Source organism: Halichoerus grypus, chromosome 8 (genome assembly GCF_964656455.1).
Source record: "Halichoerus grypus chromosome 8, mHalGry1.hap1.1, whole genome shotgun sequence".
NCBI lineage: Eukaryota > Metazoa > Chordata > Mammalia > Carnivora > Phocidae > Halichoerus > Halichoerus grypus.
The window spans coordinates 31,096,021-31,112,148 of NC_135719.1; the positions used below are offsets into that span (position 1 = coordinate 31,096,021).

Consider the following 16,128-nt stretch of genomic DNA (forward strand, 5'->3'; position numbering starts at 1 on the left):
TTATTTCTCATTATTTTAATTGGAAAAAATTATAACATCTTCTTACAAGACAACAAAAAACCCCTCATTTCCTAAAATGTAACCAAAATAGAGTAAATAATTATGGTAAGTAACTATCTTGTTAAGACACAAAACACTCTGCTTCCTAAATCATCAAGTCATAAACTTAGTAACAAAAAGTTGTTCTTCATGAGTAACATGACCTATCTTAAGGGACAGCAACACTCTAGACCCAGACACCCTTTGTTGACGTGCTGTTCAGAATGCCTTCAAGTGATTCTGACATTCTACTAATTCCATATAAAATGCACCAATACTTTCCCTAGATAGTGTTTTGTTTAAAATGTTGAACTGAGTTTTTCAGACTTAAATTAAAGAACATTAAAATTAGAGACACAAACATTCACAATGTTTATCAATAAAAAGAGATGTTCTACTGAGAAAATGTTAAATGAAGAAACATTCCTCTATGGTATATCTGTATATTCTGTAATGTATGTATATTCCTGAAAATACACTTAATCTACAAAATTTTACACTTAACAAAATTTTTATGCAAAAAACAGTTTGCAGCAGACTATTCAACACATATACACTTTTGTAATGAGAACCAACAAATATAATTAACAATAAAAATAAAAGTACTAGTGTAGTTAAAGCATTTGTAATTCCTAGTAGAAAAAATAATACAGTAAATAGAAAATTACAGAAAAAAGGGAGTAGGAGAACAAAGTAGTATATTGGAAGAAAGTATAAGGAACTGCTAAATTACACAGACTTGACCAAAAATAGGAAACAAAGACTGGGAATAACCACTCAAGAAGCACCTATGATGAAGCACATAGACAAAAAGATGTGTCCATCCACCCTCTGCTATAATCCCCTATAGCTGGCTGCATTCAACTGCACCAGCACATTCTACATTTAGTAACTATTACTCTGTGGTGCACACTTGCTAGAGAAATGTGTATAATGGAGTCAATGCAACTTCCCCATTACAGATACTGACAACATTCACCTACTTATCCACAGTGTGTGAGCTAAATCATGTAACAGAACCACACATTTTGAAGCTGTGTAAAGTTGTTTATCAAGTTATGAAAACACCTTTACTGTGAGGTTAGAGTAAAAGATATAACACAATCCCATGTCACCAATTAAATTAAATCTGCATTTAAATCATGCTACTGAAAACTTCAGAGGTGTTCTCCCCAACTTATACATGTCTTAAACAAAAAGCTTCCTTTTAAAATACAATTCCTCTGGTAGGGCTGAGCCCTGTCAGTTATTCAGAAATTCAATTACCTTGTTACTAACACTGATTATCTTCACTGAGGAAAAGAAAGCTTGGATTTGAAGATTAAAAAAAAATATATATATATATATACACAAAATATATTTATATTATGTATACATATAAAAAATATATATATATTTTAAAAATTTGGAATACAGGATCATTTAGAAAACAAGAGCTTAGGTGAAGACTGCCATTGGTAGGTGATGATGATTCTTGGCAGCATGAGTGTGCCAAATGCCTAGAAGAAACTGAGCAGAATATGGGAAGAATATTAGAAAGAAAAACTGAAATTATTTCTCAAGTAACGGCTACAAAATTTTGCTTTGCCCTCAGAAATGGAAGAGACTGCCAACACTTCTTTCTGCTTCTTTCACCTCATAGTTCTAGGGTTCCACAACTCATTCCACATATTCAGTCCAGCTATTTGATAATTTAATTAGATTTTGTGGTCTAGTTTAGGAGATTACCACTTAATACGTTTTTCCTAGTGGAAAATGTTCAAAACTTCCAATCAATCCATTAACAAAGGAACTTTTGGAATATAATCTGCTTCTAACTAGGGACCATTAGAACACTAAAATGTTGTTAAATCATAACTTCAATTATTAGTGCTGTCCTTTACCACAATAAAAAAATAAACAAGAGTGGTAAATAAATACCACTATACTACCATGTCCTAATGTCACATAATTAGACAAAACAAACAAAAACCTCACGCATTTTATTTAAATCTCCAATCCGGTTTTCAGTCAAAAATTCTCAATTAAAAATAGAACATCTTACCTCTAAAATCATCTCTTGCTCCTTGTCCTTCCTTCTTGTTCATTTTTATGTCAGAGCAGGAGTTGTTAGGGGCACCTTTCGAGTTTTCAAGGTAAGCTGAGCTTGCTCCTTTCTTGGAGGGATGAGGATCACAGAGTTTTGCATTAATCTTATAGAGCTCGAGGGCTTTAATAGCTGCTGCATTGTTATCCATACGAAGAAAAGTTGGACAGGAAGCACAAAACTCATTCGTGCAGGCCTCATTTCCACAGCCCTCAGTTAACTGGTGGTAGTAGCGTTCTATTAGATGCTTTGCAGCTGCTCGCTTCCTGTAGCAAACATTCAAACAACAAGCACAGTGATTAAGATTAGTATAGCTCTCATGTAAAAAGCTCAACAGATCTTAAGACAAGGCAAGTTAGTCAAGCACTAAAGTAACAAATTTGCGTATTAAGATGAGTGTAGAAAATGAAGATCCACTGTTTATTTAAACTTTTAACTAGTGAAATGTTTGATAAAATACTGCCTAAGATACTATGATAAAGAACAGCAATGCTTATCAAAATCATTGCTGAAATAAAATATGCTTTTCTTTGGTTTAAAAAAAAGGGAGAAAAAAACTTGTTTGATGGTATACGTGCTTAAATTATTTAGTACAACAGATGAAAATCACAAGGTTTATGGCCAAGAGTTTTTGTATTTTATCATTTAAAAAAACTAACATTAAGAAAATGAGAGTCAAGTTAAGGTATCAATCCAACTTCCCTTTATATAATTACTATTTTGTTTTAATAGTTTGTAAATACTTGATTTACAGTTAACACAACTTCTATCTGGAAAGAAAGTTTTTTCTCCAATTACCTACGATACGGGAGATTTAAAAATAAACTTATAAATGTAATCTCCAAAGTGTGTTATACTGCAAGAAAATGATTCTGAGCATACAATCTTGAACCCAAAACATGTCAGTGAACTTGCTCATTAATCCCATGTCATAGGAACAAGGAATATTTTAAGTTCCCTTAGGGCAAAATCTTATGTTTCACTATGTTGTGAACCTAAAATATGTAGATTCACGTTCGTAACTGGCTGTTCCAGCAGCGCTTCCAAAGATACCGAAGAAGAGATTATTTCATCAAGCAAGAAGCTGGGCTACAATATCTATCTCTATGGTTTATTCAACTCTAAAATCTATGCTTCTACTGTCTGATGATTTGAGATTACCATAATTTAAAGAAAGTAGTCTACTGGATCCAAAGAAATATTAATTCATAGCTATTCCTTTTGGTCTCAAATTCACATGCACAGGAATAAAAACTACAAAGAATCAAAACTATTAAAAAAATTTACTTGACTCTCAAAATGTTCCTACAATTATCTTACTAACATGTAAGACTAAATGGCAAGTGGCGACAGAGTTCACATCTTGTTAATTGTGAGATATATCTTGTTAATCATGAGAAACTGAACAAGAAGGCAAATGAGTAGTAGATAAGGGACATACTAGTTAAGTCCAATTCTGTCTCAAAAGTAGAACTTTGTCTCTAATCTATCAAGGTAAGTGACAAAGACTAGCGCAATTAACCCTTGAACAATGTTGGCATTAGGGGTGCCACCCCCTTGTATAGTTGAAAATCTGCATATAACCTTAGATTCCCCTTAACTACAAATAGCCTACCATTGACCAGAAGCCTTCCCAATAACATAAAAAGGTGATGAACACTTTCATATGCTATATGTATATGTTATATGTATTATTATATGTATTCTTACATTAAAGTGAGCTAGAGAAAAGAAAATATAAAATCTTAAGGAAGACAAAATACATTTACAGTACTGTACTGGATTTATCAATATGTAGTTTATATATCTATTTAAAAAAACCTGCATGTAAGTGGACCCACACAATTCAAACCTATGTTGTTCAAGGGTCAACTGTAATTCAGAAACATTCAATTCATTCTGATGCTTCTATTTTCCAAATGTTCCATGCAAATCCATGCATGCAAGAGAGAGAAAAAAAAAAACCCCTACAAAACACACTTAAAAATTGCATGGGCATCACTTAATAGTTATTTTATTACATGTAGCTATAAACAATCCAATTTTTGAAAATTAAAGATTATTATTCCAGATATATCACTATGCAAAATATTAAAGTGACAATATGTAAAGAAAGAGAAATACAGAATCTGGAAGATTTACACCATATGATGCTATCCTTTACTAAAGAATGGGAGATTAATAAAACCATCCTATCCCGAAATACAGTGGCTTTCCAGAAAGAAAATGTAAATGGACTGTATTTCTACTCTGTAGAAAAATTATGAACATATATCAAAGTCTTAAAAATTAATAGAGAATGAATTATACAAATCAGAGATCAAGTGAAAATAATAGGACAATTTTGCAAAAATACACTGTTTCTATGAAATCTGGAAAAAATGACATGCCAACAACAGGGGATTATTTAAATGAACTGATAACCATTCACAGAATGGACTAAATGAAAATTACCAACATGTGAATTTGGCAAGGAATAGTCTTCCTCATTTATCACTAATTGATAAAAAATCAGTTACAAAGTTGTAAATGTAAGATGAGGCCACTTTTACTTCAAAGTGTTAACATTTTCTCTAATCGATGTGACTGAATAGGTTTTTAAAAAATTCCTCGATGTTTCTGCTTCTAATTTATTTTTTCTGTAATAAACATGCTACTTCTATATTAAAAATCAATAAATATGGAGAAAATGTATTAACATTTTGATTTGAATAGCCTCAAGGCTTACCAAATTGTCCATATGACTTTTTAATGATTAATTATTAAAATTCAAAATACCAAACACTAGTTTGGTATATATACAAATACATGATTTGAATAACCTCAAAGCTTAAATTGTCCATATGACTTTTTAATGATAAATTATCAAAATTCAAAAACCAAACACTAGTTATTTTCTTAATAAGAATGTCAGGTTTTGTCCTAAGAAAAATCCCCCCAAAACCCAGTCATATTACATAATGCTTCTGTATGTAATGCATAAAGGAGTGTGAACAGTAAAAATAAGACAAGACTGAGAAATTAGCAGACTTGCATTAAGTGACAGCTCCTTCTGCCTCTAATAACCTGTACAATCCTAAACAAGTAATTCTCTGAGCCTCAGTTTTCCCATCTTTCAGTTCTAAAGTTTAGGTTATTCTATGTAATAAACAGGCAAACACAGTACTAGTGTTTGAGTGTCTGGTAACATACTAGACATATTGCTAGGCACTCTGGCATAGGTTATCTCATTTGAATCCCATGAGGAGGATTATCTTCAGTTCACAGCTAAAAGAGACAGAACTGAAAGAGTAAGATCATATACTCAAGATCACACGAAGGAAAATGCAGAATCAGGACAAGGATAGGAGTCAGGGGTCTTTTGGCTCTGGAGTCTAAGTCATTTCCACCATATTGTCTCACAGAAAGTGATTCATTTCAAAATAATTCTTAACAATAATAGTACTAAAAACTCCTAAAGGAAAAAAAAAATCCCATAATATGTAACTGAAAAAAAAGCAAAAACTCTGAAAAATCAAAATCTGAATCTCATATTTATGCATATCCGCAATCTCACAAGTACACCAAGCTTTTTGAGGAAGATACCACAACATTTTGTAAAGTTAATGTATCTGTAATTTCCTGAGAACCTATGTGCTATAGATGTTCCCACTTTAGAAGACTGTAAACCCTACTAACTAAGAGCTTGCACTCTGAAGCCAGACTCCCCAAGTTCACATGTTGGCTCTGCCACTTAACTATGTGACCTTGAATGAGTTACTTAACATTTCTGTGTCTCAGATTCATCATTAAAGTGATGGTATACATAACGATTATCATGGCTGTGAGAGAATTAAATGAGTTAATATATATAAAGTAGTTAGAACACTGCTTGGCACCTAGTAAACACCATGTGTTAGTTGCTATTACTGTTATGATTATTACTAAGATCCTCATAAGTCTATGAATTAGCTATATAAGCCATCATTCTGCTGATGTTCAGAGCAGTTACATAACAAGTCACACATCTAATAAGAGATTTGAGCCCAGGCTTGACTCAAAACTGGGGTTTTTCATACCACTAAGGGGAGATTTAATACCAGACAGAAGAAAGTAGGCCCCTCTATTCAGTCTGCTTCTCTGCCCAAGACCTAGAAATAGCAGCTACACAGATGAGACAGGACTGAAAGGAGGCCATGCCAGAACCTCCATGTTATCCGTGGAACCAACCATATTAAACATTTTTCTTCTTTACTCACACCAATGATACCCTGAATTATCTCTACAATTCTGTATCCCCATCTAATTTAGAGCATATAAAAGGCCTCTATGTTGGGAACGTGGACACGAATAATGACATTTTTATAAATAAGTTGTGCAATGTTAATCCCTATATAGTAGGAGTCACCAAATCTTAGCTTGTGGGCCAAATCTAGCCTGCCACCTGGTTTTTGTAGCCCCCAAGATAAAAATGGTTTTTACAATTTTAAATGGTTGACAAAGTCAGAAAAAAAATATTTTGTGACATGCAGAAATTATATGAAAACCAAATTTCAGTGACCAAAAGTCTCATTAAAACATAACCAAGGTCATTAATTTAATTACTGTCTATGGCTGTTTTTGCACTACAACAGCAGAGTTGAGTAGTTTTAAGAGACTGTACGGCTTGCAAATCCTAAAATAAATACCACCTGGCCCTTTACAGAAAAAATTTCCCAACTCTTAATTTAGAGTCTGTGTTCTTTGCTCTCCGTGACATTTCCATCTAAGCACATGGCCTGCTCACTCTTTCTCCTCAGCAAATCAATGCAGCAAAATGTGTACTTTTCCCCAACTATGATTAAAGTAGAGAGAAAGAAAAAGGAGGATAAGAGAAAAAAGAAAAGAACAAAACGATACAGAAAAAAGGAAAGAAATGAAGAGAGACTCCTTCCCCAAGCAGATCCCTTTAGGGACACCTTTTCTGCCACTCATAATCTGCTACTCTGCCACTCCACAAGAAGTGGAGCTATGGCTTACTTTCTTTTTTAAAAAGTTATTTAAATTCCAGTTAGTTAACATAAAGTGTATATTAGCTTCAGGTGTACAATATAGTGACTCAACACTTCCACACAACACTCAGTGTTTATCACAAGTACATTCCTTAATCCCCATCACCTATTTAACCTATCCCCCCACCCATCTCCTTTCTGGTAACCATCAGTTTGTTCTCTATAGTTAAGAGTCTGTTTCTTGGTTTTTCACCTTTTCCCCCTCATGTTCGTTGGTTTTGTTTCTTAAATTCCACATGAGTGAAATTATATGGTATTTGTCTTTCTCTGACTTATTTCACTTAGCATAATACACTCTAACTCCATTCATGGTGTTGCAAACAGCAAGACTTTATTCTGTTTTTATGGCTGAGTAATATTCCATTGTGTATATATACCACATCTTCCTTATCCATTCATCAGTTGATGGACACTTGGGCTGTTTTCATAATCTGGCTATTGTAGATAATGCTGCTATAAACACTGAGGTGCATGTATCCCTCTGAATTAGTATTTTTGTATTCTTTGGGTAAATACCTAGCAGTGCAACTGAAACTACAAAAGTCCTAGAGGAGAACACACACAGTAACCTCTTTGACATCGGCCATAACAACTTCTTTCTAGATAGGTCTCCTGAGGAAAGGGAAACAAAAGCAAAAATGAACTATTGGGACTTCATCAAGATAAAAAAAAAACTTCTGCACAGCAAAGGAAACAATCAACAAAACTAAAAGGCAACCCACAGAATGGGAGAAGATATTTGCAAATGACGTATCTGATAAAGGGCTAGTATCCAAAATATATAAAGAACTTACAAAACACCAAAAAAAACAATAATACAATTTGAAAATGGGTAGAAGACATGAATAGATATTTTTCCAAAGAAGACATCCAGATGGCCAACAGACACATGAAAAGATGCTCAACATCACTCATCATCAGGGCAGTACAAATCAAAACTACAATAAGGTATCACCTCATACGTGTCAGAATGGCTAAAATCAACAACACAAAGAACAGCTGTTGGCGAGGATGTGGAGAAAGGCGAACCCTCTTGCACTGTTGGTGGGAATGCAAACTGGCACAGCCACTGTGGAAAACAATATGGAGGTTCCTCAAAAAGTTAAAAATATGGCTTACTTTCTATCATTTCCTCACATTTCATGACTTTTCTTGAGTCAATGACGGAGGGCAAGTGAGATCTTCTAGTGAGAAAGCTCTCAAAGCTGAAGTAGACAACTGAAAATATGCATTTAAAACAGACAATACTTTCTATTTACTTATTTTATTTCTAAGGCTCAATTTGTGAGACAGTTCTACAAATAAATTATATGTGGGAGGCCAAACTTACTATAGAAAAGCTGACAGAAATCTTAAAAAAATAGTTTCACCTGAGGAGGAAGGGCACTGAGGTCAGCAATTTGAAATGCATGGAAAAAAAAAAAAAGAAAAGATGGAATGATGGACAAAAGGATATATGATAAAACAAGGTAAATATTAGTAAAATCTAGATGATAGGCATATTGAGTCAATTGCAAAAATCTTTCAACTTTGCTGCATGTTTGTTAAGTTTTCAAAATAAAACACTGGGAGAAAATACTGTCACCACACTAACTTTTTAGAGCGGTCAACTGGCAGAAGAAATGGTTTCAGCCATCAGTAGCTGAAAAAGGAAAACCAACATGTCATCAATGGCACTATTACTGTGTTTTCTGACTTTAAATCTAGTTTTTGAATCAATCCAGTATTCAACAAAACAAAAACAGAACAAAAACAGCCTACAATAATGATAAAAATAAAAGTTGTAAGCTGACTGTAACTATGCATAGCAACTTAATTTACCTACCATGGAGACAAATACTAGGAAAGTATGTTTAATATTCCTATGCCAATGGCAAGCCACTGGGGTTAGAACCACTGAAATGGCTGCCAACAATGTAGAAGATGAAAGTTGAAAAAAGATCTTAAACTTCATCTTCTTTGTTCCTCTATTAAATAAGTAATGAATACAGGAACGAAGAAGATGAAGCCACAAAAATTGCTACTGTCTGAAAGTACAGATATGTTAGTGAACAATGAGCAAACAAGATTGAAATTAGAATTAAAAACAATGATAGAACATAAAAGAAATAGTAACTGTGACATGCAACATAAAAACTAATGGTAGATAAAGTACAGAATAATTAAAGGAGATAAAAAGGCAAAGATAAAAAAAGTCAATGTAAGTAGAGTGACTTTAATTGAATATGAAGTTAAATAAAGATATGAGGAGTTAAGAAGCCAAAGATAAAAGGTTTATAGGTCGCCTGAGTGGCTCAGTCGTTAAGCGTCTGCCTTCGGCTCAGGTCATGGTCTCAGGGTCCTGGGATCGAGCCCCACATCGGGCTCCCTGCTCTGCAGGAGGCCTACTTCTCCCTCTCCCCTGCCCCTGCTTGTGTCTCTCTCTGTCAAATAAATAGATAAAATCTTTAAAAAAAAAAAAAAAAAAGGCTTATATAATGTCTAAAAAGCTAATAACCACTTACTTAGTGGTTTCTCAAAGTAAGTACATCTCTTTGTTCCTTCTCCAATGTTGCCCCAGTAAACACTCCACCCCCTCCCTCAAAGTTGCATTTAACACAAAAATTTTGGAAGTGAACAATGGTATCCTAGATATATTACACCTCTTAGAAATGGATGACATTAAGACATCTGTGACACAGTTATGGTATGTTTAAAGTTGGGTCTGTTACAATGGAATTGCATGAAATATTAAATTATTTCAAGACTGAATCTCTGATTGTGAAGTCATTACTACCATATCCAACCAATAAGCCATTAACTATAGAATAAGATATAATTTTCAGGGAAAAATTATAATTATAAATCAGTATTTTTACTATAATAAAAACGTTTAACATAATAATACCTAAGCATTACTATGAGGTATAATCTCAATACCCAGAGTGCCTGTTATACATTAAACATGAAATAAAATTGTAGAACCAAATATTTATATAAAATTATTCAACTTTAACCTGTTTTTGTTTTTGTTTTTAAAGATTTTATTTATTTATTTGACAGAGAGAGACACAGCAAGAGAGGGAACACAAGCAAGGGGAGTGGGAGAGGGAGAAGCAGGCTTCCCGCAGAGCAGGGAGCCCGATGCGGGGCTCGATCCCAGGACGCTGGGACCATGACCTGAGTCGAAGGCAGACGCTTAACGACTGAGCCACCCAGGTGCCCCGGTTTTGTTTTTTAAAAAGTGTCACATTTTACAGTGAAGTTATAATGAACAAACACCAAACTATATCCATCTACTTCCCTCCAATAAGATCCTAAAAGGAGAGAAACACAAAATACTTGTTGGCATTAGTGTACTACATCTATCAATTCTCTGTGATAATCATGAAATACAGTCTTTGACTTTTTCTCTGATTCAAATATAATCAAAACAGAAAATTTATTCCTTGGTTAATTATATACTTGAGGATCTACCAATGACCAAGCAATATGTTATGAATTCTGTGATAAAGGTCTGGTTAACTGATTATTTTGCATTATAAATATTTGGCTCAGTCTTAAACTCTTTTTTAGGGGTTTAAGGAGCTGAGTAAACCTTGGAGTTACAGTTCATAATCATGATGAAAAGCCCAACGTACAGCTTCACCCACTGGAATTATGTCCAACATTCTCATTTTTGGGGGGTGAAGAGCTGCTGAAGGGACTAGTTTCTGTCTGGCCTGACTTGGAGCACTGATGGAACCAGCATACACTGAATGCCTAGAGGCTACAGAAAACAAAAGACAGTTCACGGCTTGTTGCAGCACCAGAGAACCTGAAGTATTGCAGAAAGATATTAAGAGGGAAAAAGACTATAAGCTCTTGAAAAAGTAATCAACAAACCCTTTCAATTAGGAAACTACAAGCCTAAGTCCAAAGAAGATACACTCTAATAGGTTTTAGAGATACCAAGATCTCTAATGAAGGTCTGCCCCTCTATGAAGCCAGTTCATAGAGACTGGAAGAGGTGGCTGTTTTTTCAAAAGCAAAATCCACACAACAACAAAATTAAAAGGCATATATTAAAAAAAAAAAAAAAAAGAGGGAATCACAGTTCAATTCCAATCAAAGGAACAAAATAAAGCTCTAGAAATGACCTTAAAGAAGCAGAGATATGGGCACCTGGGTGGCTCAGTCATTAAGCGGCTGCCTTCAGCTCAGGTCATGATCCCAGAGTCCTGGGATCGAGCCCCGCATCGGGCTCCCTGCTCAGCGGGAAGCCTGCTTCTCCCTCTCCCACTCCCCCTGCTTGTGTTCCTGCTCTCGCTGTCTCTGTCTCTGTCAAATAAATAAATAAAATCTTAAAAAAAAAAAAAAAATCTAAATGTTTAAAAAAAAAAAAAAGAAAAAGAAGCAGAGATATGGGGCACCTGGGTGGCTCAACTGGTTAAGCATATGCCTTCAGCTCAGGTCAGGGTGCTGGGATCAGGCCCTGTTGGGCTTTCGGCTCAACGGGAAGTCTGCTTCTCTCTCTGTCCCTCACCCCACTCATGCTCTCTCTCTCTCTCAAAAAAAAAAAAAAAAAGGCAGAGATCTATGAATTACCTGACAAAAAAGCAACATAACTGCCTTAAGGAAACCCAATTTGCTACAAGAGAACTCAGGAGACAACTAGATGAAATCACCATGCATGAACAAAATAAGACTATCAACAAAAAGAAAACATAAAAAAGAACCAAACAAAAATTCTAGAGGTAAAGAATAAAATAACTGAATTGAAAATTCACGAGAGAGGATCAACAGCAGACTCAGTCAAGCAGAAGAAATTAACTCAAAGGCAGGCCACTTGAAATTACTGAGTCAGGGGTGCCTGGGTGGCTGTCGTTAAGCGTCTGCCTTCAACTCAGGTCAGGATCCCAGGGTCCTGGGATCGAGCCCCGCACTGGGCTCCCTGCTCAGCGGGAAGCCTGCTTCTCCCTCTCCCACTCCCTCTGCTTGTGTTCCCTCTCTCGCTGTGTCTCTATCAAAAATAAATAAATAAAATCTTTAAAAAAAAAAAATTACTGAGTCAGAGGAAATTTTAAAAAATGAAGAAAAGTGGAAGAAAGCCTAAGACACTTATAGGATACCACCAAGCTGATCAATATATGCATTTGGGGAATCCTAGGAGAAGAGAGAATGTGGCAGACAGCCTATTTGAAAAAGTAATGGTCAAACACCTACCAAATGTGAGGAAGGAAATGGATATCTCATTTTAAGAGGTTCGAAGGACTCCAACTATAATGAACCGAAAAAGGTAGATACTAAAACACGCTGTAATTACTAGCAAAAGTCAAAGACAGAAGGAATCTTGAAAGCAGCAGAAGAAAAATAACTAGTCAGGTACAAGGCAGCTCTCATTAGACTATCAGCAGATTTCTCAGCAGAAACCTTGCAGAAAGACCAGAAAGAAGTGGGACAATATATGCAGGGTGCTGAAAAAAATAACTACCAACCAAAAATACTGTATCTGGCAAAACTGACCTTCAAAAATGAAGAAAAAATAAACTGACCTCCAAGTATAAACAAAAAGATGATAGTTCATCACTACTAGACCTGCCTTACAAAAAATGCAAAAGCAAGTCCTTCAACTTAAAAAAAAAAAAAAAAAAAGACTGTAAACAATGTAAAATCTTGCAAAAATATGAAGATGTTTAGTAAAGGTAAATATATAGACAAGTACAGAATCCTGTAACACTGTAATTGTGGTGAGTAAATCAATTCAAATAAATCTGAAAGATGAAAACATTTTTTAGAACTGTAAATATATGTTGAATGATACAAAACATAAGAAGATGTAATTTGTGTCATCAATAACAAAAGGGGAGAGAGATGTAAAGGAGTAGAGCTTTTGTATGCAACTGAAATTGCTATCAGTTTTAAACAGATTACAACTGTAAGATGTCTTATGTAATAATCCTCATGGTAAACAGAAAGAAAATGCTTATAGAAGATACACAAAAGAAAGTGAGACAGGAATCAAAGCATGTCACCACAAAAAATATCAATGAAACACAAAGGAAGACCTCACAGGCAAGAAGAAAATAAAACAACTACAAGACATACAAAAAACAAAAAAATGGCAATAATTAGTCTTCCCCATCAGTAATTACTTTAAATGTAAGTGGATTAAACTCCCCAATCAAAAGACACAGAGTGGCTGAATGGATTTAAAAAAAGAAAAGAAACAGCTATATGCTACCCTACATTACATATAAGGATATATATATAGACTGAAAATGAAAGGACTGAAAAAGATCCTATGCAAATAATAACCAAAAAAGAGAAGGAATGGTCTCATACATATATAGCAAATATATATATGATATATACATGCACACACAATCAGAAAAAAAAACTTTCAAGTCAAAAATTGTAGTAAGAAACAACACATCATATAATAATAAAAGGGTTAATTCACCAGAAATATATTACAATTATAAATATATGTGCACCTAACAGAAGAGTACCCAGATATGTTAAACAAACAATGACAAAGAACCAAAGAGAGAAATAAATAGTAACACAATAATAGGACATTTTCATACCCACTTTCAATAACGGGGAACATCTACACTGATGCCACAAGAATAAAAGGGATCATAAGAGACTGCTGTCAACGATATATGCCAACAAACTGGATAACCTAGAAGAAATGAATATATTCCTAGAAACATATAATTTAACAGAACAGAATCATGAGGAAATAAAAAATCTGAAGCAACCTATAACTATTAAAAAGATTGAATCAGTAATCCAAAGCCTCCCAACAAGGAAAAACACAGAACCAGATAGTTTTAATGGAGAATTCTACCAATGATTTAAAAAAGAATTAATAATTAATAAGAATCCCTCTCCAATTCCTCCAAAACACTGAAGAAAACACTTCCAAACTTATTCCATGAGGCCAGCATTACCCTGATATCAAAATGAGACAAAGAGGAGAAAAATACAGGCCAATATCCCTGATTACTGATGCAAAAATCCTCAATAAAATACTAGTCAAATAGAAGTCAACAATACATCCAAAGAGTTATATCATCACCAAGTGGGATTTACTCCTGGAATGTAAGAATGCCTCACCATACAAAAATCAATCAACCTAACACACTCAATTACCAAAATGAAGGACAAAAATAACATGATCACCTCAACTGACAAAGAAAAAGCATCTGACAAAAATCAACATCCTTTTATAATAAAAACACTCAACAAACTAGACAAAGAAGGAAATTACCTCAACATAATAAAGGCCATATATGAAAAGCTAAGATTATACCTAATGGTGTAAAACTGAAAGCTTTCCTTCTAAAATCAGGAACTATGCAAGGATGCCCGCTCTTACCATTTCTTTTTAAAACAGTACTGGAAATCCTAGCCAGAGCAATCAAGCAAGAAAAATAAATAAAGGCAACCAAATTGGAAAGGAAGAAACAAAATTATCTGTTTGCAGATGACATGATCTTATCTGGAGAAAACCCCAAAGACCCCCCAAAAATCTATTAGAACTAATAAACCAAATTTAGTAAAGTTATAGGATACAAAAGTCAGCCAGTGCAAAAACCAGTTGTGTTTCTATGAACAATGAACAAAAGGAAATTTTAAAAATATTCCCATTTACAACAGCATCAAAGAGAATAAAATACTTTACTAATAAACTTAACCCAGGAGGTGGAAAACTTGTATAACAGTCCCCCCTTATCCATGGGGGACACATTCCAAGGCCCCTAATGAATGCCTGAAACCACAACAGTGCCAAACCTTTTGTATAATGTTTTTTTCCTATACGTACATACTTAAGATAAAATTTAATTTATAAATTAGCCATGGTTAAGAGACTTAACAGTAATAATAATGAACTAGAACAATTACAACAATATATTATAATGAAAGTTACATGAATGTGGCCTCTCTCAAAATATCTTATTGTATTATACTCACCCTTCTTCCTGTGATGATATGAAATGATAAAATGCCTATATGATGAAATGAAGTGAGGTGAATGACATAAGCATTGTAATGTAGTGTTAAGCTACTACTCTGACAATATTTAAGAATCATCATCTGCTTCCAGACCACAGTTGACCATGGGTAACTGAAACCACTAAAAGCAAAACCACGGATAAGGGGAGACTACTGTACAATGAAAACTATACAAAGTACTGCTGAAAGAAACTAAAGACACAAATGTAAAGATCCTGTGTTCATGGACTGTAAAACTTGGTATTGTCAAAATGTCCATACTACCCAAAGCAATCTACATATTCAACTCCTACTGAAATCTCAATGGCATTTTTTAATTAAAAAAAAAATCTAAAATTCCTGGATATGGAATTTCAATGGAACCCAAACAGCAAAAACAATCTTGAGAAAGAAAAACAAAGCCAGTCTCATACTTCCTGATTTCAAAACATCTTACAAAGCTACAGAAATCAGAACAGTATGGTACTGGCATAAAGATAAGACACACAGACCAATGGAACACATCAGACAACCAAGAAATAAACCCTTACATATATGGTCAAATGAGCTTTGTCACAGGTGCCAAGGCTACACAATGGGGAAAGGAGAGTCTCTCCCACAAGTGGTACTGTGAAAACTGGATATCCATACGCAAAAGAATGAAGTTGGACCTTTACATCTTATACTACATTAAAAAAAAAAAAGTTAACTCATAATGGACTAAAGACCTAAACATAAAACCTGACATTATAAAACTCCCAAAATAAACACAAATAGCTTCATGACATTGGATTTGGCAATACATTCTTGAATATATATATTCTTCAATATAACACCAAAAGCACACAAAAACACCATTCTTCAATATAATACCAAAACCAAAAATAGACAGAAAGAACTACAGTGAACTTAACTTCTGTACAGCAAAGGAAACAATCAACTGAGTGAAAAGAGAACATACAGAATATGATCTATTCAATGTCCTGGGTCTGACCACTCCACGTCAGGAAG

At 34.3% G+C, this 16,128-nt stretch overlaps 1 protein-coding gene across 7 annotated transcripts in view; it reads right to left on the reverse strand.

Moving 5' to 3' along the window:
• UBE3A (ubiquitin protein ligase E3A) overlaps positions 1-16,128 on the reverse strand; it is a 99,193-nt gene that overhangs the window by 39,005 nt on the left and 44,060 nt on the right. For all 7 annotated transcript variants that reach the window (XM_078078996.1, XM_036070949.2, XM_036070940.2 and 4 more), the window contains one exon: positions 2,084-2,391. In XM_078078996.1, the coding sequence (XP_077935122.1) occupies positions 2,084-2,276 (193 nt within the window). In that variant the 5' untranslated portion in view covers positions 2,277-2,391. The remainder of the gene's footprint in view (positions 1-2,083; positions 2,392-16,128) is intronic.